The sequence below is a fragment of the Grammomys surdaster genome, unplaced genomic scaffold (assembly GCF_004785775.1).
Source record: "Grammomys surdaster isolate TR1022 unplaced genomic scaffold, NIH_TR_1.0 125750, whole genome shotgun sequence".
NCBI lineage: Eukaryota > Metazoa > Chordata > Mammalia > Rodentia > Muridae > Grammomys > Grammomys surdaster.
The window spans coordinates 680881-701138 of NW_021620582.1; the positions used below are offsets into that span (position 1 = coordinate 680881).

Here is a 20258-nt window from a genome sequence, read left to right on the forward strand (position 1 = left end):
GAGAAGCGTCTTGGACCCTAGAGATGGAAGAAGGCTTTTGGCCGCCGGGCAACTGGGGACCTAGGCGGGTCCCCTGCAGGGTCCCAAGCTGAGGCTAAACTGATCCCGCAGAGCAAAGAAGGCGCGGGAAACCCGGGGCGTCCTCAGCTGGGCGGTTCTCGGAGGGGGCGGGGCGGGCTGGCAGCAGACAGCTAGAGGAGCGGAGGCGAGGCTTGTGGCCGGGGTTGGGGGGGCCGTCTCGGCTGGGGTCCCGGGCTGGGCGGGGCGGTGCAGGCGGCCGTCTCGGCCCTCCCTGGCGGGGCCCCGAGGCCTGGGCTCCCGAGCGAGCGGGGAGAGCCGCGGTCGCCGCGCGAGCTGTCCTGCAGCTAGACCCGGCGAGACTGAGCGCCCAGAGGGAGGCGGTGGCTCACCCGCCCCGCCTGCCCGAGAGTGGGACACCTCCCGACGCCGAGCCATGGTGAGTCCCGCGAAGCACCCCGGTGTCCCCTCGGCCTTCGCGCAGCCCGCTCCGGGCCCCCAGCCCCGTGCCTCCTGTGCCCGCCTAGTGCTGCTCGGCGCTTCGGAGACTCTCCACCCTCCCATCCCCCCTTCTTTTCTTCGATCTGTGGTCCTGCTGCCTGCCTAGTCCCCACCGAGTATTGCCGTGACCCTTTCTTTCTTCTGTGCCACCTCCCCATCCTTCGATGGTCTTTGCACACATCCCACCCCCGGTCTTCTTGGTCCTGCCCAGTCTTCTTTTGCTGAGTTTTCCCTCCCCCTCCCTATCCCAGTTTTTCACTCCTAGAGACCCTCTGCAAGTTGATCTGGCTGCAGCCCTGAAAAGGGCACTGTCCTGGGTCATGAGAACTGACCTGCCTGGAACCACCATTTTCCATCCCTGTCCCCAAACCCGGTGAGATGGGCCCACCCATCCGGCCCTGGGGGACTAGCCACAGCTGTGGCTGGGCCAGGGCCAAAGGGCATGTCCAAAGGGAAATTCCCTCACAGTAAGGGGGCTGTTTGAGGTTGGGTAGGGGGTATTCCGCAGTACTAATGGGCGTGACGTTGCAAGAGCCAAAACCATAGTTTTTGGGACAAAGTTCCCTAAGGCTTACGCAGCTGCTGGGAACTGAAGCCTGCAGGGAAGGAGCTGGATGGAATCCTATGCACGAAGTAGAGGCTCCGAGAGCAGCAACTCAGGGTACCAGAAGGCCATGTCTACGGGAGTGAACACTAAGCCGGGAACTTTAAGGCCAGAAGTACTCTGAAGTACTACGGCCAGGACACCCACTGCCCAGGCGGGTGCAGCCTATCATGCTCATTGCAGAGTGGAGGAGGGGGAGAGGCCCTGCCAGGGCAATGTCTACAGAGAGCCTGGGAAGCATCACCCTGCGTAGAGGGTTGGAACAAGACAGGAACTAGGCCAGTGAGCGCTGACTCAGTCTCGCTCGTCTTTTGGTCCCAGCCGACCAGAGGCCTGGTGTCTTGGGCTCCTGCCCACCTCAGCCTGCTCCAGACCCCTCCTCCCCTCCTGCCGAGGCCGTTTCCTGTGGCTGCGACTCTTGTTCAGCCATGAGCTCACCGCCCCTAATGGGTTGCAGCTGCTTCGCTGCTCAAGCAGTAGCTCCCCGGATCCCAACTTCAGAGCTCGGGCCCACTCAACCTCACCCCTACCCTTCTTCCCACCCACGTACGCAGTCCTGAGAACACTGAGGGTCTGTCTGCTCGCCCACACCTTGGAGCCAAGTCTGTGCTCTGATAACACAGAATGCTGGTCTCTGGGGTGTCGGAATACCCTAATCTTCCCAAACAGCCGGGATTAAGCAACTCTGGCTGGTGAGATTTCAGAGTAAAATAAGTAAATGTTGTCTTGGGGTGAAAACAAGATCATCTGCAATGGGTAGAGAGCTAATAAACGCAAAGAAGGGTAGAGAGCTAAATACTGCAGAATACTTTCCTCATTTACAACAAAGACATCTGATAAAAGGAACTAAAAAAGCCATCTCGAGAGAGAGAGATGGACTTGCAAAGAAGTAGAACCCAGAGCTGTTGTTTAGGAAATAAGGTGAAGAAAGGTAGGCCAATGAACCATTCACTTAGGAAGGTAGTCAGAATGGGACACAGCTTAGTCTTTGAGATAGATTATCAGATAGAACCCTCTGGAATTAGAAAAAAAAAAAACCGACTGGAATACATAGCATCAAACTACCTCCTCTCCTTTCCAAGAGTGTTGGGTGTGTCTTTATCTTCTTTCAAATGGCTCCACCCAATCCATTGTGGCCAGCCCCACAGGTTCTGGGAATGGAAGAAAGGGATGCTATAAAGACCTGAGATAGCCACAGTCTTCTCATCTTCTTTCTTCCCACCTATCAACCAACCATCTCTAGGATGCAGTGGTTTGGGAGTGGGCATACTTCCACTTATAATAAAGGTATCTGGAGGGTGAGCTCAGGAGAATCTAGTGGCAAGATGGCTATGTAGAAACCCCATACTCCACCCCATCCACCAGAATTCTTAAACATCAGATGGGTCCAGTGGCCCAGCCTGTCTCTTTTCTCCTGGGGTGCAATCACCTCATTTCACAAGTGCCTGGAACAATCCTGGCCAGAGTCATTTATAACAAATTCTCCCTGGATCACTAAAGCCAAGGTCTCAAAGCTTAAATGTGAAGCTCTGGTAAGCCTGTGTGTACTGACTGGCCAGGCCCCTCCTATCTGATTACTCACTGTGCACATATGATACAAGACATAGCTGTCTGCAGACTGGCCAACTCCCAAGGAGCCATGCTTATAATGTCTTGGTGTCTATAGCTTGGTATTGTCTCTACCAGGAGCCAGAACCAGTGGAGGACTGTGTGCAGAGCACGCTCGCTGCCTTGTACCCACCCTTTGAAGCCACAGCCCCAACCCTGTTGGGCCAGGTGTTCCAGGTGGTGGAGAGGACGTACCAGGAGGATGCACTGAGGTACACGCTGGACTTCCTGGTACCTGCTAAACACCTGCTTGCCAAGGTCCAGCAGGAAGCCTGTGTGAGTGGCCGTCAACCCTTTTCTGCCAGGCTAATTTCCTCCCACTTAGAGACATAGGCTTCCTAATACTGTTCTCCACAGGAGTTCTTGGGTCTCATTTGCTGACCTCCCAAGATTGTGACTACCCAAATACTAACAATATAGGGACATTCCTTTTTTTAAGATTTATTTATTTTTTATTTATATGAGTACATTGTAACTGTCTTCAGACACACCAGAAGAGGCCATCAGATCCCATTACAGATGGTTGTGAGCCACCATGTGGTTGCTGGGAATTGAACTCAGGACCTTTGGAAGAGCAGTCAGTGCCCTTTAATATTGACTCTTAACAAATATTGACTCCCCCTAAGAGACCCAGACTTTTCCAGAACAAGTTTCAAATAGTGCCTCCTCGTAGCTATCTTAAGACACACTCCCTCAGACTCAGACGCGATTCAGAAAAGATTCTCCGTTTCTGCAGGTATAAACACTAGCATGACTGTCTCTGATTCCTCCAAGACAGTGGCATATGTTGAGCAGATCTCTGTGATGACTGGGTCTTTACCTTCCCACGTAGACAACTAGTTCTCTAGGAACGCTTCTTTCCACCAAAGCATCAACAGTTCTGGGTCTTCTGGCACCTGACCTCCTTTCCCTAGGGGTTTTCACCCACCCAACATAAGGCCAGTCCCGCCTAGTGTGGAATTATTTTCACAACCCCCTCCTGCTGGTTTCTTCAGCAAAGGCCATAAATATAGCCTCTTACTTGTCTCTCCAGGCGCAGTATAGTGGATTCCTCTTCTTCCATGAGGGCTGGCCACTCTGTTTGCATGAGCAGGTGGTAGTGCAGCTAGCAGCCCTTCCCTGGCAGCTGCTGCGCCCTGGAGACTTCTACCTGCAGGTGGTGCCTTCAGCAGCCCAAGCACCCCGTCTGGCACTGAAATGTCTGGCCCCAGGAGGTGGGCGGGTGCAGGAGCTCCCAGTGCCCAGTGAAGCCTGTGCCTACCTATTCACACCTGAGTGGCTGCAAGGCATCAACAAGGACCGGCCAACAGGACGCCTCAGCACCTGTCTTTTGTCTGCACCCTCTGGAATTCAGCGGCTGCCCTGGGCTGAGCTCGTCTGCCCAAGATTTGTGCACAAAGAGGGCCTCATGGTGGGACATCAGCCAAGCACACTGCCTCCAGAACTGCCCTCGGGACCTCCGGGGCTTCCTAGCTCTCCACTCCCTGAGGAGGTACTTGGTACCCGGAGTCCTGGGGATGGACACAATGCTCCTGCAGAAGGTCCAGAAGGTGAATATGTGGAGTTGTTGGAGGTGACACTGCCTGTGAGGGGAAGCCCCATAGACGCTGAGGCCTCAGGCCTCTCCCGGACCCGCACAGTACCCGCTCGTAAGACTACTGGAGGGAAGGGCCGGCACCGGAGACACCGGGCATGGATGAATCAGAAAGGCCTGGGGTCTCGGGATCAGGATGGGGCACGCCCGCCTGGTGAGGGAAGTAGCACCGGAGCCTCTTCGGACTCACCTTCAGGGGCTGAGGCAGACCCAGATGCAGCAGTCCTCGAAGCGCCTGAGCCCCCAACAGAGGCTCTGGGAGAAGCCTCTGAATCCTGTCTCCTGTCAGGGGAGGCTGTGGGAGGAGTGGGCCAGGGGGCTGAAGCACCACCTGGTACCCCTCGAAGAACCGGCAAAGGAAACAGAAGAAAGAAGCGAGCTGCAGGCAGAGGTGCTGTGAGCCGGGGAGGAGAGAGTACCCCACTCAGCCCCAAGGACAAAGAAGAGACTAGACAGCAGGAAGTCCTTGTCAGTCTGCCCTCACCCAGTGAACAGGAACCTGCAGAATGCAGCCTGCTTAAGGAGAAAGAGGATTCTGGGAAGCCAGAGTCTGAATCAAAAGAGGAACTCAAGCCAGCAGATGAAAAAGAACCTGCACCCCCAGAAAACTGTGAGCCTCCAGAAGAGAGGATCAGAGAGAGTGAGAAAGAGGAGTTGACCCCGGAGTGTACGGCAGGTGAGAGGACAATGAGGTCCTGGGGCAAGGGCAGAAACAGGCTGGGCCTGGGGAGGGGGGGACTCTAGGAGACTGGGAATAGAATAGATAATTCTGCATCTGTCTGCACAGGATCCTCAGGTCCAGAGTGGTTCCCTTCTGAGATCCCAACACAGCCCCTGGAGACTGTGCAGGAAATAAAAAGAGACGGCCTCCCAAAAGAAACTCCCCCAGTTTCTGTTTTGGATGACCCACTTGTAGCTTGGGACTTGATGGCATCTGGATTCTTCGTTCTGACTGGTCAGTGAGCATCCGTGGATAAAAGGGGCTGGGGAGATGGCTCAGTCGGCAAAGTGCCTGCTTTGCAAGCACGAGGGCTGAGTTCGGATCCCTGGCATTCACACGTAAGAGCTGGGCATAGCGTGGTTGTGTAACTGGAAAGAAAGGGAAAGTTGAGACAGGTGGATGTCCTGTACTCATTGACTGGCCAGTCTAGCTGAACCAGAGTTTCTCCAGGTCCAGTGAGAGACCCTGTCTTAAAAAAAAAAAAAAAAAAAAAAGAATGGTAGCTGGGCAGTGTCGGGGTGAACACCTTTAATCCTAGCACTCAGGAAGTAGAAGCAGGTGATCTCTGAGTTCAAGACCAGCATGGTCTACAGAGTGAGTTACAGGAGAGCCAAAAAGTTACACAGTAAAATCCTGTCTCAAAAAAATTCAAAAACAAAAAAGCAGGCAGGGGAGTGATTGAGAAAGACACTTTACACTGACCCCTGGCCTCCATATACGTATATACATGTGTACGCACGCACAAACAAGGACGTGTTAAACACACACGCAGGGTAGGTGGAAAGGGGCTTTGGGAAAGTGAAGTGGACTCGGGAGGGAGGGAAGGTGGAAGGGAGGTAGTCAAAGATTGATCCCAGCCAGGACAGCCTGGCCACTTTCTGTCTTCAGGAGGGGTAGATCAGACTGGGAGAGCTCTGCTGACGATCACACCTCCATCCTCGTGCCTTCCTGAGGAGCCATCGCCCTCCCAAGAGACACTGAGCACTGCTGTCCGTTACCTCCACTCACTGCTTAGGTGAGCATCACAGACTTCAGTGCCCTGGGCATTAGTGTGCAGAGTCAGGGCGGACCTGCTTCCCTTCACAAGGCACTGGCCTATCATTTCAACCCTCAGATTTTCAAGCCCTTGACCTTGACCTCTCAATTCTGACTTTTAGGATACCTTTCATGACCTTCAAAGTCAACCCTGCTGACTCTCTCAGCACTTTTTGCCAGCACCCAGGTTATCGGTGCATAGATCTATTCATTCAACAATATACATTTTGTGTATACTGAGTACCTATTGACAAATGCTATGGCCTTAAATGTGTACCATTATAGCACATAGAATTCTAGCCTTCTGACCAATAGCCATGTCAACGTAGGCTCTTGATTGTTAGGTTGCCTACTGGGCACATGACCCAGACATTGACCGTTTGCTTATTGCTTCTCAAATATGGTAGTACTAACTTCTGAAGACTGTTAGTGCTGAACTGGAAGACCTATAAGCTTCTTCGATCTCTCTTTGCTATCTCCCCAGCACACTGTCTACCCAGCACACACACATGACACATTCGCGTGCGCCCACACACACAGCTTTGGCTATCCTTGCCTCCACAGGCCTGATCTGCAGTTATTGGGGCTGACCATCCTCCTTGACCTTCGCAAGGCACCCCCACTGCCTCCAGCACTTCTTCCTGCCTTGAGTCAGCTTCAGGTAATCAGCTGCTTGAGACAGGCTTGTCCCCTAGGTCTTCACTTTCTCCCAGTGGCTGTCATTCCAAGTCATTCAACTGTTCAAAGTGTAGGGATATTCTTCTTTGTCCTTAGGACTCAGGCGAGCCTCCGCTCATTCAGCGGCTGGTGATCCTCATTCATGAAGATCCTCCAGCTGAACTCTGTGGATTTCAGGTTGGTTGTCTCCAATCTAGTTCCCTGTTAGTAATGGAGAGGGGAGGGAAAGCTTGTTGACCTCTCCGATTGGTCTGAATCACCAGGGGCCTGTGCAGAAAACTCCTGTTTTCGTATGTCTACAGGGAGCTGAGATGCTGTCAGAGAAGGATCTAAAAAGAGTGGCCAAGCCAGAGGAGCTACAGTGGGACTTAGGAGGACACAGGAACCTTTCCCCCAACCACTGGGCAGAGATACATCAGGTAAACTCTTTCAGCACCTAGGATCCTGGGAGCTGGAAATGACCCAGCTAAGGACAGTCCAGGAGAAAAGACAGACAGAAGACCTCTCTTTGAGGTCTCCCCAACACATTGGGGCTGGGAAAGATGCAGTTCCATTCAGTTTAGAAAACAGTTCTGAGGGCTGGAGAGATGGTTCAGCGGTTAGGAGCACTGACTGCTCTTTCAGAGGTCCTGAGTTCAATTCCCAGCAACCAGATGGTGACTCACAACCACCTGTAATGGGATCCAGTGCCCTTTTCTGGTGTCTGAAGACAGCAGCAGTGTACTCATATACATAAAAATAAATATTAAAAGGAAGAGGAGGAGGAGGAAGAGGAGGAGAAAAAGAAAACAGTTCTGACTCGTGAACTGTGAACAAATGTTGTTGGTCACTGGGAAGATGGGAGGGGGTTGTTAAATTCATTCATTTATTTATTTATTTATTTATTTATTTTATGTGTATGAATGTTTGTCCTGCATGTATGTATGTCTGTTGTCCTGGAAGTCAGAAGAGGGCATCAGATCCTCTGGAATTACAGAAAGTTGTAAGCCAACGACATATGGGGCTGGGAACTGAACCCTAGTCCTCTGCAAGAGCAACAAGTGCCCCCACCCCATTCTTTTGAGACAGGGTTTCTCTGTGTAGACCTGACTGTCTCTTAGCTCTGCTGAGCTGGCTGGCCTCAAACTCACAAAAATCTTCCTGCTTCTGACTCCTGGGCGCTACAATTAAAGCCGTGTGCCACCACCACTCTGTAACATCAAGGGCCCTTAACCTGTGGACCATCTTTCCAGCCACCATCCAAATGTTTAAGTTCTTTTAAAACTTTTTTTTAAAGATTTATTTTATTTTTAAGCATATATATGTCTGTGTGTCTATGTGAGTAACTGCCATGTGTGTGGGTGTCCTTAGAGGCCAGACATATCAGAGCCCCTGATTCTGGAGTTACAGGCAGTTATGAGTTACTTATGAGCCCTGAGACTCAAACTTGGGTACTCTGGTAGAGCAATACATGCTCTTAACCACTGAGCCATCTTTCCAGCTCCCCGCCCCCCAAGTATGTCAAATTCTTAACTTGACATTAAATAATGTATGCTTGCTAGCAGGAGATACCAAGAGATCATAACACAGGTAAACCGGTGTTTGTGATAGTTATGTGGGTTCCTAGAAAGTTCTGAGAGTGGAGAAGTTGGTTCCATGTGGCCTGGCAAGTCGCTTTACCTCACCTCTGGAGACGGTGCCCCTTTCTGTACCTACTTCCCACACCACTATCCACAAAGTGCAGCATCTTTTACCATCCAAGGTACCAACTGTGCATGGTCTCTAGGTAGCCTCCATCGATACCTTCATGCTCCTATGAATCTAAGTGTTGTGAGTATCTCGGAACAGAAGAACCAACACAGTCACAGATGTGTAGAGAGTTTCTTGGCATGGTTGTGTGTCAGAGGTAAAGCAGATGAAGGGGAGGCAGGACTCGCTAGAGTGAAGACCGGAGGCAAAAGAGGCAAAGGAAACTCACACACTGAGCTGTAGGCCTCAGCCGTGGTTGGTGCCAGGTCAACATCATTTCCTTAAATTTTATACAATCGACTTTTACTCTAACTTTACTATTGAGTAAAGTGCATTTTAGGGTTTGTAAGCCTACTCAATATTATCTAACTTGAAAGCAACAAAGCCAGCAACTGAACCCAGCATTTTATCCACAAAAGTCTCTAGGACTTCCATTTCCATCCTGTGGCCAGCTTGATTGATTGATTGATTGATTGATTGATTTCTTCCATTTTCTTTCCTGTTTGTTTGTTTGTTTGTTTGTTTTTGAGACCAGGTCTCTCTTTATAGTCCTGGCTGTCCTGGGTCTTACTTTGTAGACCAGGCTAGCATCAGATTCAGAGATCCACCTGCCTCTGCCTTCTGAGTGCTAGGATTTAAGTCCTGTGCCACCACACCAGGCATATTTCTTACCCTAAACCCTATCCCTTAACTCTATTTCAGGAAGTGGCACGGCTGTGCGCCTTGTGCCAAGGTGTGCTGACCTCTGTACGGCAGGCCATTGAGGAGCTAGAGGGAGCAGCAGAACCCAAAGAAGAGGTCTGGAGTGAGGTGGAATAATGGCAGATGTGAAAGGGATGGGGCTGGGGCGGGCACTCTCTAGTGGAACTCAAAATGTTTCGTTGTCCCAAGGAGGCAGTGGGAATGCCTGAGCCCCTGCAAAAGGTGCTGGCAGATCCTCGGCTGACGGCACTACAGAGGAATGGAGGAGCCATCCTGATGCGCCTGCGCTCCTCCCATAGCCGCAAGTAAGAGAGGCAAGCGGGAGGGAGTCAGCAGAGAGCTGTCCTAAACCTTAAGAGACATATAATCCTTACTCTGTATTTATCTGGACAAGATACGGTGTCTTTACACTCATAACCTCCACAACATCCCCGTGTGCTAGTTATGATTACAAATGAGGATGTGGAGGATGAGAGATGTTAAATATCTCAGCCAGGCTAACTCAGCAAGGGAGGTTACAGTACACGTCTGATTTCCAGGGCCATGACACCTCTGACGTTTGCATCCCTGAGGGTACAAAGGTAGAACTGACCAGGGCAGAGACTCAATGTCGCCTCTCTTTCCCCAGGCTAGAGGGCCCAGGCCCAGCTGTGCTATACCAGGAGGTAGATGAGGCCATTCACCAACTTGTGCGTCTGTCCAACCTACGAGTGCAGCAGCAGGAACAGCGCCAACGCCTGCGCCAAGTCCAGCAGGTGAGGAGACCCACTTACCGTTACTCAGCCTGGGAGCCTAGCCTCCGCTTGTTAGCATCTCTGTTAGTACTAAGCATGCACAGTATCCTTCCAGCTTCCCTCCTCCCTCTCCTAAAGTGAGAAGGGTCATCTCAAAGTCAGTGCTGAAGGGGAGCCAGGGCTTTGTGTTCCAGAGAAGTTGCCTCTCAGCTTCTGCTGTTCTATCGGGGGCTGGCTCTATTGATTATCTGTCTCCACCCATTTAAAAACTTATTTTAAGAACAGAATTTGGAGTTTAAAATGCTTAGCTCTGAGATCTAGCTCTGCCAGGCATGAGACACTGCTGCTGAGTAGCCCAACACGCCGGTGGGCAGGATGAGAAGGGAACTCAGCACAGGACTCTGAAGTGGCTACTGTTGGCACCAGCCTTTAGGAATGTTCTAAGACTTCTCATTTTCCAGCTGTTCCACCCCAGCTTCCAGACTTTCTTCAGAGGAAAGAATTAGTCAAACATTTCAGAACAAGTAGGAGATTCCATCTAGCTCTACATAAGAAAGAAGAACTGGACACCCACTCACACAAACACACCATCTCCTGGGCTGTCTCCAGGCTTGGTGCCTAGGTCTCCGGCCCACTATTCAGCAGGGCTCAGGGGCTGTGGAATTCCTCTTGGTCCTGTTATCCAAGTAACTTTCTTCATTCTCCTGCCTTTCATTCATATCAGTTTATCTGTCTCCTCATCCTGGTCTTGCCCTGGCACAGTAACCTGTGTCTCCTGCCAGCTCTGCTTCATATGGCACTGGACCAAAGATGATGTCCCCAGTTTCTCACTTAATCCTGTGGGGACAGTTGTCATTCATTGTCAATCCCACATCACCAGTGAGACAAAGATAACCAAGGTTCTGTATATTGGGATCATAGTGGCTGAGTGGACCTTAATCTGGCCACTACACAGACTCCCCATCCTCACAGACTGCTACTCTGTCTCAGGTGTTGCAGTGGCTGTCTGGCCCAGGAGAAGAGCAGCTGGCTAGCTTCACCATGCCTGGAAACTCACTGTCAGTCTTGCAAGAGACAGAACTTCGATTCAGGGCTTTTAGCACTGAGGTGCAGGTAAGGACAGAGAGGAGATGGGGGTGGAGGTGTCACTGGGCAAAACTCAAATCTGAGCACAGACTCCTTTCTCCAGGAACGCCTAGTCCAAGCCCGGGAAGCATTGGCTCTGGAGGAGGACATCACCTCCCAGAAAGTTCTAGATATCTTTGAACAACGGCTGGAGCAGGTTGAGAGTGGCCTCCATCGGGCCCTACGGCTACAACGCTTCTTCCAGCAGGTGAGTACAGCATTCTTCTGAGATGATTTTCTTTCTTCAGCCTGGAGCAACTGGTCAGGCAGTTGTTAAGAGTGGTACCTTGGAGCTGGAGAGGTGACTCAGAGGTTAAGAGCACTGACTGCTCGTCTAGAAGTCCTGAATTCAATTCTGGCCAGGAACCACAGGGTGGCTCATAACCATCTGTAATAAGATCTAGTGCCCTCTTCTGGGCTGCAGGCATACATGCAGGCAGAACACTGTATTCATAAAAATAAATCTTTTTTTAAAAAAAGTTAGCATGCCCAGGCTGAATGACCTGAGCCCTCAGAAAGATTCTCTGTAGACATTACACGTCTGCACACATCTGCTGTGAAGTTAGGCGAAGCGCTGTGTGAAAAGGCTTAGTTATGCTCCCTGGGGAGCCATTGGGAACGGCATGTGTGTTTGGGAGTGGTGTGTGTCCTCACCTTTTTTCTCTAGCTCCAACCTGTTCGGCTTTTGTAGGCACACGAATGGGTAGATGAGGGCTCTGCTCGGCTGGCAGGAGCTGGGCCTGGTCGTGAAGCTGTGCTGGCAGCCCTAGCCCTGCGGAGGGCCCCAGAGCCCAGTGCAGGCACTTTCCAAGAGATGCGAGCCCTGGCCCTGGACTTGGGCAGCCCCGCAGCCCTTCGAGAGTGGGGCCGATGTAGGGCACGCTGCCAAGAGCTGGAAAGAAGAATTCAGCAGCAACTGGGAGAGGAGGCCAGTCCTAGAAGCCACCGGCGGCGTCGGGCAGACAGTGCCAGCAGCGCAGGGGCCCAGCACGGAGCCCATAGCCCTTCACCCAGCCTCAGTTCCTTGCTGCTTCCCAGCAGCCCTGGGCCCCGGGCAGCCCCATCACATTGCTCTCTGACCCCATGTGGGGAGGACTATGAAGAAGAAGGCCTTGAGTTAGCTCCAGAAGCAGATGGAAGACCCCCAAGAGCTGTGCTGATCCGAGGACTGGAGGTCACCAGTACTGAAGTAGTAGACAGGACATGTTCACCCCGAGAACATGTGCTATTGGGCCGGGCCGGAGGGCCAGATGGACCCTGGGGAATAGGTACCCCTCGAATGGAACGCAAACGAAGCATCAGGTGAGAGTTCAGACCATTTGTGTCTAATAAACAAGCGGAAAGGACATTATACTGTTGGGGGTAGTGACTCCTTCCCATGCCAGAGTGACACCTCTGCTACTCCGGTTGTACCCACAGTGCCCAGCAGCGTCTAGTGTCTGAACTGATTGCCTGTGAGCAGGAATACATAACCACTCTGAGTGAGCCAGTGCCACTGCCTGGGCCTGAGCTAACGCCTGAGCTTCGATGCACCTGGGCTGCGGCCCTGAGTGTCCGAGAGAGGCTTCGCAGCTTCCACGGGTCACACTTTGTACAAGAGCTGCAGGGCTGCGCCGCCCACCCTCTGCGCATTGGGGCCTGCTTCCTCCGCCATGTGAGCAACCCACCACTTCCAAGTCTCCCGGCCCCCCCACCCACCGTGTTCCGCCTTATCCACCATCCTGAAACTGCTGCTGCCCCCTTACCCTCTCCTACCTGAGAAGTCCCGAGGGGCCTGTACCTTACCTTGGCCTTTGTCTCACGTGTCCTCAAGTGCTGTGTGGACTTCACTGTCTCTTCACAGAGCCTTTATAATCCTTGGCAGGCAGAGTGTCTTCTGCTTAGCCCTCCTTAGTGGGGGACGGTATAGATCTCTCACCAGCCAGGGACACTCACTATCTTCCTTACCGGCACAGGGGGACCAGTTCAACCTCTATGCACAGTTCGTGAAGCACAGGCATAAACTGGAGAGTGGTCTGGCTGCGTTTACCCCCTCGGTCAAGGTAAGCTTTTCTTCAACTCTTAGAAAAGTGTGTGGACAGGATGGCTTAGTAGGTAAGGACACTTACCACCAAGACCAACAGTTGAGTTCCATCCCAGAAGCAACACGCTAAAATGAGAGAACTGACTCCTGCCGGGTAATTGTCCTCTGATTGACTGCAAGTATATTTGTGACTACGCAAGTCTGTGCATGCATTCTCATGTGCGTTCTCTCTCTCTCTCTCTCTCTCTCTCTCTCTCTCTCTCTCTCTCTCTCACACACACACACACACACACACACGCACGCACGCACGCACGCGCGCGCGCGCGCGCACGCGCACACACACGTGCATGCACAGACATGTGCACACATACACTTGCGCACACACAAAAAATAAGTAGAATGAGAAAATGTTTTTAGGAGAAAGAACCAGGAAGACCTAAGAACTCACCCCACCTTGAACTCTCAGGGAAAACAATCTTTCATGAATGTACCCAGGAACATTCTCCAGGAATCTCCAGTAACCTCCTAGATCACTGTCTGGGATCCAGGGGGGTCTCCTAGCATTGCACTGAGAGACAGAAGAGGCTGGGCTCTTATCCAGATCCCCCACTGGAAGGAATCTGGGCAAAACTCTTCATTCCTTGGGCTTCTGTTTTTTGTTTGTTTTGTTTTCTTGGATTTTTTTGTTAGTTGGTTGGTTGGTTGGCTCATTTGTATGCTTGCTTGCTTTGTTTTAAGATTTATCTATTTTTATTTTATGTGTGTGATTATTCACCTGCAGGTATGAATGTGTGTTATGACTGTACCTAGTGCACAAAGAGACCGGAAGAAGACAGAGATCACCTGAAACTGGAGTTACAGATGGTTGTGAGCCACTGTGTGGGTGCTGGGAACTGAACCAGGTCCTCTGCAAGAGCAGTAAGTGCTCTTAACTGCTGAGCCATCGCTTCAGCCCCTGGGCCTGTTTGTTTCTACAGGTGATAAGCAAGGACAGTAGGCACTGTGTCCAACTGAGAGCGTAGGAATCAAAGGATTTCAAATGAAAAGATATGAACGTGGCTGTAAAGCCAGAGAGCTCACGTTGCTGTGACCTGGGTTCTGCTCTAGCTCAGGATAGCTGCAAGTCATGTGGAGGGAAGTCACAGGAGTTGGTTCTCTTTCCACCTCCTGGGTACCAGGGATGGAACTTCATTCCCAGCTTGGTGGCAAGTTCCCTTAGATTCTGGGCTAGCTCTCTTACCTCTACTTTTTTTTCCTCTTGACTTTAAAAAAAAAAAAAGGAAAAGCAAAAAAATATTTTTTTTTACATTTTTATTATTGGAGTGTGTATACACATGTGCAGAGGACAACCTGCCTGCATGAGTCAATTCTGAAATGTGGGTCCTAGGAATGAAACTCAGGTTGTCAGGCTTACTAGAAAGCACCTTTACCCACTGAGCCTTGCAGACCCCTTTCTTTACCTTTAAGAGCATTTGGTTCTCTGTTTCCCAAAGCCTGGACCCAGCCTCTTACATTCTTGTCCTCAGACTTTGGCTCCTACCAGCCCCAACCCCTCTTCTCATCCCCTGCTATGGTCCCGCCCTAGGGTTCCATGGAGGGCAGCCCTTGCTTGCCCCGGGCCCTGCAGCAGCCCCTGGAGCAGCTGGCTCGGTATGGACAGCTCCTGGAGGAGCTCCTGAGGGAAGCTGGGCCTGAGCTAAGCTCTGAACGCCAGGCCCTCAGGGCTGCTGTACAGTTGCTCCAGGAACAAGAGGCCCGAGGCAGGGATCTGCTTGCTGTAGAAGCTGTTCGAGGCTGTGAGGTAAGGTCCTGAGCTCCACTTCTGCTTGCTCAAACTGGGTAACTCTGTAGCCTTAGAAAGTGTGGGCTGGTGACCATAGATCCAGAGCCGAGTGAGTCAGTGGCCCTAGGCTCTGTCTAGCCCTTTGTTGCCTCATCTGTAAATAACAAGTTCTGTCCAACATCCTCTGCTCTTCCTCCATCTGCCCAGCACTCTTCTGTTCCATTCCTGTTTCTTCTCATTCCTTGTCTACTCTATTTTTCTGGCCTACCATATTTTCCTCCACCTCATCTCTTTCCCACACTGATTCCAGATCAGCAGTTTTCAACCTGTGGGTCTCCACCATTTGGAGGGTCAAAAGACCCTTATATAGGGGTTGCCTAAGACCATCAGAAGACACAGACATTTATATTATGATGTAAATTAACTGTAGCAAAATTATAGTTAGGAAATAACAAAAATAATTTTATTGTGGGGGGTGGGGTCAACACAACATGAGGAACTGTATTAAAGGGTGGAAGCGATAGAAAGTTAAGAACTGCTGCTCTAGATGAACCTACCCATGTTCTTTGCTGGTTCTCCTTCTGCATCTCTAGTATGCACAGACTCCCCCATGGCAGGCTGGGTACCAATGCATCTCTTTATCTTTGTAGGAGTGACTGTGCAGCTAGATATGTGTGCATGAGAGAGAGTGGATAGGGTCTAGAGGCCCTTCCTGACTTCCTGACCATGCCAACAGCCAGTCCGTTAGGCCCCTTGCCCTCTAAATCCCTTATGTCCCATAATGTCACACAAAGGCCTCCTAGACTGACCTTTCCTTCTTTCTCCAGATAGATCTAAAGGAACAGGGACAGCTCTTGCATCGGGACCCTTTTACTGTCATCTGTGGCCGGAAAAAGTGCCTCCGTCATGTCTTTCTCTTTGAGGACCTGCTCTTGTTCAGCAAGTTCAAGGGTTCTGAAGGAGGATCCGAGACCTTTGTTTACAAGCAGGCTTTCAAGGTATACCACATGGAGTGGGGGATATTGAGTCATGTCCTTCCTGAGAACTCAGAATGCTCTGTAAGTTCAATCTCAAACCAGGCTCATAATCTTGATCACCTAAAATAGGTTTTGGCCTTTCTAGTCATCACTTTTAGGGTGTCAGAAGGTGAAAGAAATCCCTGTCGTTGGCGAACCCCTTTGAGTTTGCCGAGTGGCGGTGGTGCATGCCTTTAATCCCAGCATTTGGGAGGCGGATCTCTGAGTGAGGCCAGCTTGCTCTACAGAGTGAGTTCCAGGACAGCCAGGGCTACACAGAGAACCCCTGGCTAGGAAAAAAAAAATACACATGTCTTTTGAATTGGTCCCTGGTATATGAGGAAAAGGACACCACACACACACACACACACACACACACCTCTTAATTTCACTGAACTAAATAGAACTCAAGAGGCAGGCCTTGCTTCAGGTATCTAGCCAAATAAACATTCATAGCAACCCATGGTCCTGGATTAGGCCAGGTGAGATGATAAAGGGTTTCCAACAGTCCTTGTATTAGTGCTATCTCTTAAAAGGTAGGACAGAGGAAAAAGGTCTGAGTTTGGAATAGCATAGACATGCTAATACTACACTCTGGAGAATGTTGCTTCATGTCTCTGAGTGAGCTTCACTTTCCCCTCTGTAAATTAGGCCTGTTAAGCAGTGTAGTCTGCCTGGTATCTGACAAATGTTGAGCAAATGTATACTGAACATCGATCAAGCTAAACATAGAACCTGCCAGTGCAGTGCCCCCTAATGAGGGACACCTCCATCCTCACAACCCAGTCTCTTCTGCCCTTCCTCAGACTGCTGACATGGGGCTGACAGAAAACATTGGGGACAGTGGACTCTGTTTCGAACTGTGGTTTCGGCGACGGCGTGCACGAGAAGCATACACTTTGCAGGCTACTTCACCAGAGACCAAACTCAAGTGGACAAGTTCTATTGCCCAGCTGCTGTGGAGACAGGCAGCCCACAACAAGGGTAACGGGGAGGTCACAGGGATGTTCTGCTTAGAATCAGAGTTACAGGAGAAGGTTTTCTGGAGAGTGTGGAGATGGCTTGGGAAACTATATAGGAGGTAGAAAAAGACACTGTAAGAAAAGATTCACCCAGATGGTGGTGGCACACACCTTTAATCCCAACACTCGGGAGGCAGAAGCAGGTGAATCTCTGAGTTCAGGTGATAGCCTGGTCTACAGAATGAGTTCCAGGATAGCCTGGGCTACACAGAGAAACTGTTTTTAAAAACCAAAGAGAGAAAAGGCAGATTCAAAGTTAGGTTTAAAGGATATTACTAAAACAGAAATTAACTATGAGGAAAGAGAAAGCTAGAAATTTCCAAGGAACAAGAACAAATGTCTCCACAAAAGAGGTACAGAACTGCACAGTGGACTGGGGTCTAAGAACTGCTGTCCCTTACTTACTGTGTGACCTGGACTAATTATCTTTCTTTCCTTTGTTGTTGGTTACTACTGGGTTTCAATTTGGATTTTTTGTTGTGATTCTCTGAATCAGTCTATTCATCTGAAAAATGCACAGTACTTTCATCAGCTTCATGTGATAAAGACTGAGTAGACTGATACACACGGAAGCGCTCTATAAACCACGGAGACAGGCAAAACCACACGTTTGTTCTTAATGTCCATGATAAAGGGAAGCTGTTGTTCCATGTAAAGTCAGGGGCTGGGAAGAAGGCTCACTGGGTAAAAGTAGTTGTCATTTGAGTGTGAAGACCTGTGATCGAGTCCCCAAAGCCCACATAAAAGTCGGCAGTACTGCAGGTGTAGTAACAGGAACAACAGGAGGCTAAGGCAGGAATTTCCTCCAGAAGCTTGCTAGACAGGCATGCACACCAAAATGACTAAGAGGGTCAGCCATAAAACTATGTAGAAAAGGAGGATCAACCAACACTTAACGGGTCCTCTAAACACACACACACATCAGGTAGTTAGGGATGGGCAGGATGAAATATATAGGAGAGAGCAGATGTATGTCTAAAAGAGGTGAAAGGTTACTATCACAGTCCATGCCTTGGTAGTCAAGGAAGGTGTAATACCAAAAGAAAGAAGAGAGGTGTGAGAGTTGGGAAGGAGACTGGAGAGTGAACGGGGTTGTACTGACACTAAGGGTGGATGGCCAAGAGAAAATAACAAACAGGGTCTCTGTTCCCCAGAGCTCCGAGTGCAGCAGATGGTTTCCATGGGCATTGGGAATAAACCTTTCCTGGACATTAAAGCCCTTGGAGAACGGACACTGAGTGCCCTGCTCACTGGAAGAGGTGAGGTCCAGGGCGCTGGGGGGCGTTCCCTGAAGTCAGACCTTGGTACAAACAACGGGGAGATGTCAGGAAGGATACTGAGGTGCTGAGTGAGCATCTCTTCCCAAAATGTGGGACTCCCTGGGAAGCCCTCTGTGAACTGTTCCACGGAGCCAGGAGGACTTTTCCACACCAGCACTCCACCACCCCAACTCCCCACTCTCTGCAGCCGCCCGCACCCGGGCCTCCGTAGCCGTGTCATCCTTTGAGCATGCTGGCCCGTCCCTTCCCGGCCTCTCACCGGGAGCCTGCTCCCTGCCTGCCCGCGTCGAGGAGGAGGCCTGGGATCTGGACGTCAAGCAGATTTCCCTGGGTGAGGCACCTCTCAAGGGGTGGCCCCCAACCGCTGGGTCATGGTGATGTTCAGGCTGCCTATTGCTGAGCAATTCCTTTTTCTAGCCAAGTAGCCCGGTTGCCATGACAACTACATACAGCTTCCCCATTGCTAAACGAGCCTTCCGTCTGGTTGCTAGGGAGATGCTTACAGCAGCCTTTTGCTAAGAAGCACTTCTTCTGTACCTTTCTCTCTAGCTCTCCTTGAGTTTCTATGGAAACTGCCTCAGCTTCCTGTTGTAGCCTCCTGGTTCACCACGGCAATTCTTAGTTTCCTGTCGCTTCTTCCCTGGTTGCTCTAATGATGCTGCTGACAGTTTCCTGCCTCTTGGTAGGGGGGGTTCTCTCGCAACTGGATTGCTATGGTGACTCACAGCTTCCTGTTGCTATGGAGCTTTTTCTTCCTTGCCAGAGGAGCTTGGTTAAGGTAATATCGAAGGGTTTTATACCTATTCTCACCCTAGCTTCCCCTCCAGCCTCAGAAACACTTGACTCTTCTGGAGATGTGTCCCCAGGACCAAGAAACAGCCCCAGCCTGCAGTCCCCCAACTCTGGGAGCAATACTCCCGCTCTGACCAGTGGAGGGATCCTAGGGCTATCCCGGCAGGTGAGTCCCGTCAGTAAGACTGGGAGCAGGTGGTCTCTGTCTGGATGGGCTTCTCTGATCATTTGACAAACCGAGTAGTAGAGGAAGCAAATAGTAAACTCTCAGCTAATGCTCAGATTGGAGTTGTTATCCAGTCTGCCTTTCTCCTCTCCCCTAGGCCTGGCTGAGAGGCATCAAGGTCAGAGGTCAAAAAGAATCTTGAGGAGCAGGGAGAGACACACACAATAGAGACCATATCTAAACACACTGCAATTTCTGTGTCCTCAGAGTCATCCCCGAGCCCTGAGTGACCCCACCACGCCTCTGTGAGCTAGGTGAGTCAACACCCCTCTTTCCCACAGCCAACATCCCTTCCCTTATTTTAAGGACCTTCCATCCTGACCTCGGGTGCTTGAAGTCAGCTTCTTGCCTCTCCCAACCCGTCTCCCTCTTCTCTCCTGGCTTCCAGAGAAAATCCAGATCTGCAGCCCCTTCTCAGTTTTTGGCTGGGATGGCAATGGGACAACAATGGAGGACCTAAGCTCTCAGTTCCCTCCCCCTGCTTCCTGGACAGAGAGGAGGGCAGGGACCAGAGCTTCTCCTGCCACCACTGTCTAGCTCTCCCCTGCTTGGTGCCTTTTGCTGCAGGAACCAGAGTGGCCTGTTCCCTTGCCTTTATGCCCTGGGGACGGGGAAACGGCTCTCGCTGTGCTACCGCACACCCCCAGGACACTCTCTGACTGCCCACTACTCTTCTCATCCCATCTATCCCAGAAGATTCATCTCTGCCAGGTCGAATGGAATTCCATTCTGGGAATCGTGGGATATGAAGTGTTCTAAGCCATTGAAGGAGATGGGGTGGGCACTGCAGACTTTATATGTAATTACTGTTATTATACTATTGTTACATTAAATGTATTTACTCTCACTTTGACTCCCAGGAGCCAGTGCAGGCCTCTGGATTAAGGTGTTTGAACTGACTTCAGTACTCTCCTATAACCACTAAGTAGGACTCAGAAGATAAAACCAAGGCCACAAAGTAGCTGTTTCCCTCCTTGCTGGCCCAACACTGACAGTCTGTGAGTGTGGGAGAATGCCTCCCCCTCACAGGCTCTAGGACACTTGATGAACTCTGAAGTTCCTCCTCCA

The 20258-nt window shown here is 50.9% G+C and overlaps 1 protein-coding gene across 3 annotated transcripts; it reads left to right on the top strand.

Moving 5' to 3' along the window:
• The first annotated feature begins 308 nt into the window (after nucleotides 1-308).
• Nucleotides 309-20043, top strand: Arhgef40 (Rho guanine nucleotide exchange factor 40). Of its 3 annotated transcripts, none has more exons than XM_028788510.1 (24): nucleotides 309-457; nucleotides 2810-3007; nucleotides 3765-5001; nucleotides 5113-5280; nucleotides 5935-6061; nucleotides 6646-6742; nucleotides 6856-6936; nucleotides 7062-7178; nucleotides 9190-9285; nucleotides 9379-9494; nucleotides 9818-9944; nucleotides 10914-11036; nucleotides 11113-11256; nucleotides 11740-12350; nucleotides 12468-12702; nucleotides 13004-13090; nucleotides 14657-14872; nucleotides 15682-15852; nucleotides 16677-16854; nucleotides 18047-18151; nucleotides 18360-18503; nucleotides 19000-19130; nucleotides 19398-19444; nucleotides 19758-20043. In XM_028788510.1, the coding sequence occupies exons 1-23, from the start codon at nucleotides 455-457 to the stop codon at nucleotides 19437-19439; spliced, it is 4554 nt and encodes a 1517-aa protein (XP_028644343.1). In that variant the 5' UTR covers nucleotides 309-454; the 3' UTR covers nucleotides 19440-19444; nucleotides 19758-20043. The 3 variants fall into 3 exon arrangements, with proteins under 3 accessions (XP_028644343.1, XP_028644344.1, XP_028644345.1); XM_028788511.1 differs by lacking the exon at nucleotides 18360-18503 and adding an exon at nucleotides 19288-19308; XM_028788512.1 differs by lacking the exon at nucleotides 18360-18503.
• The last annotated feature ends 215 nt before the right edge of the window (nucleotides 20044-20258 follow it).

What these genes read in the sequence shown, in the direction of transcription:
- Arhgef40 (XM_028788510.1), top strand. An exon ending in CTGAACTCTGTGGATTTCAG is followed by an intron (nt 6,937 to 7,061) that starts GTTGGTTGTCTC and finishes GTATGTCTACAG; the next exon opens with GGAGCTGAGATGCTGTCAGA. An exon ending in CAGCAGAACCCAAAGAAGAG is followed by an intron (nt 9,286 to 9,378) that starts GTCTGGAGTGAG and finishes CGTTGTCCCAAG; the next exon opens with GAGGCAGTGGGAATGCCTGA.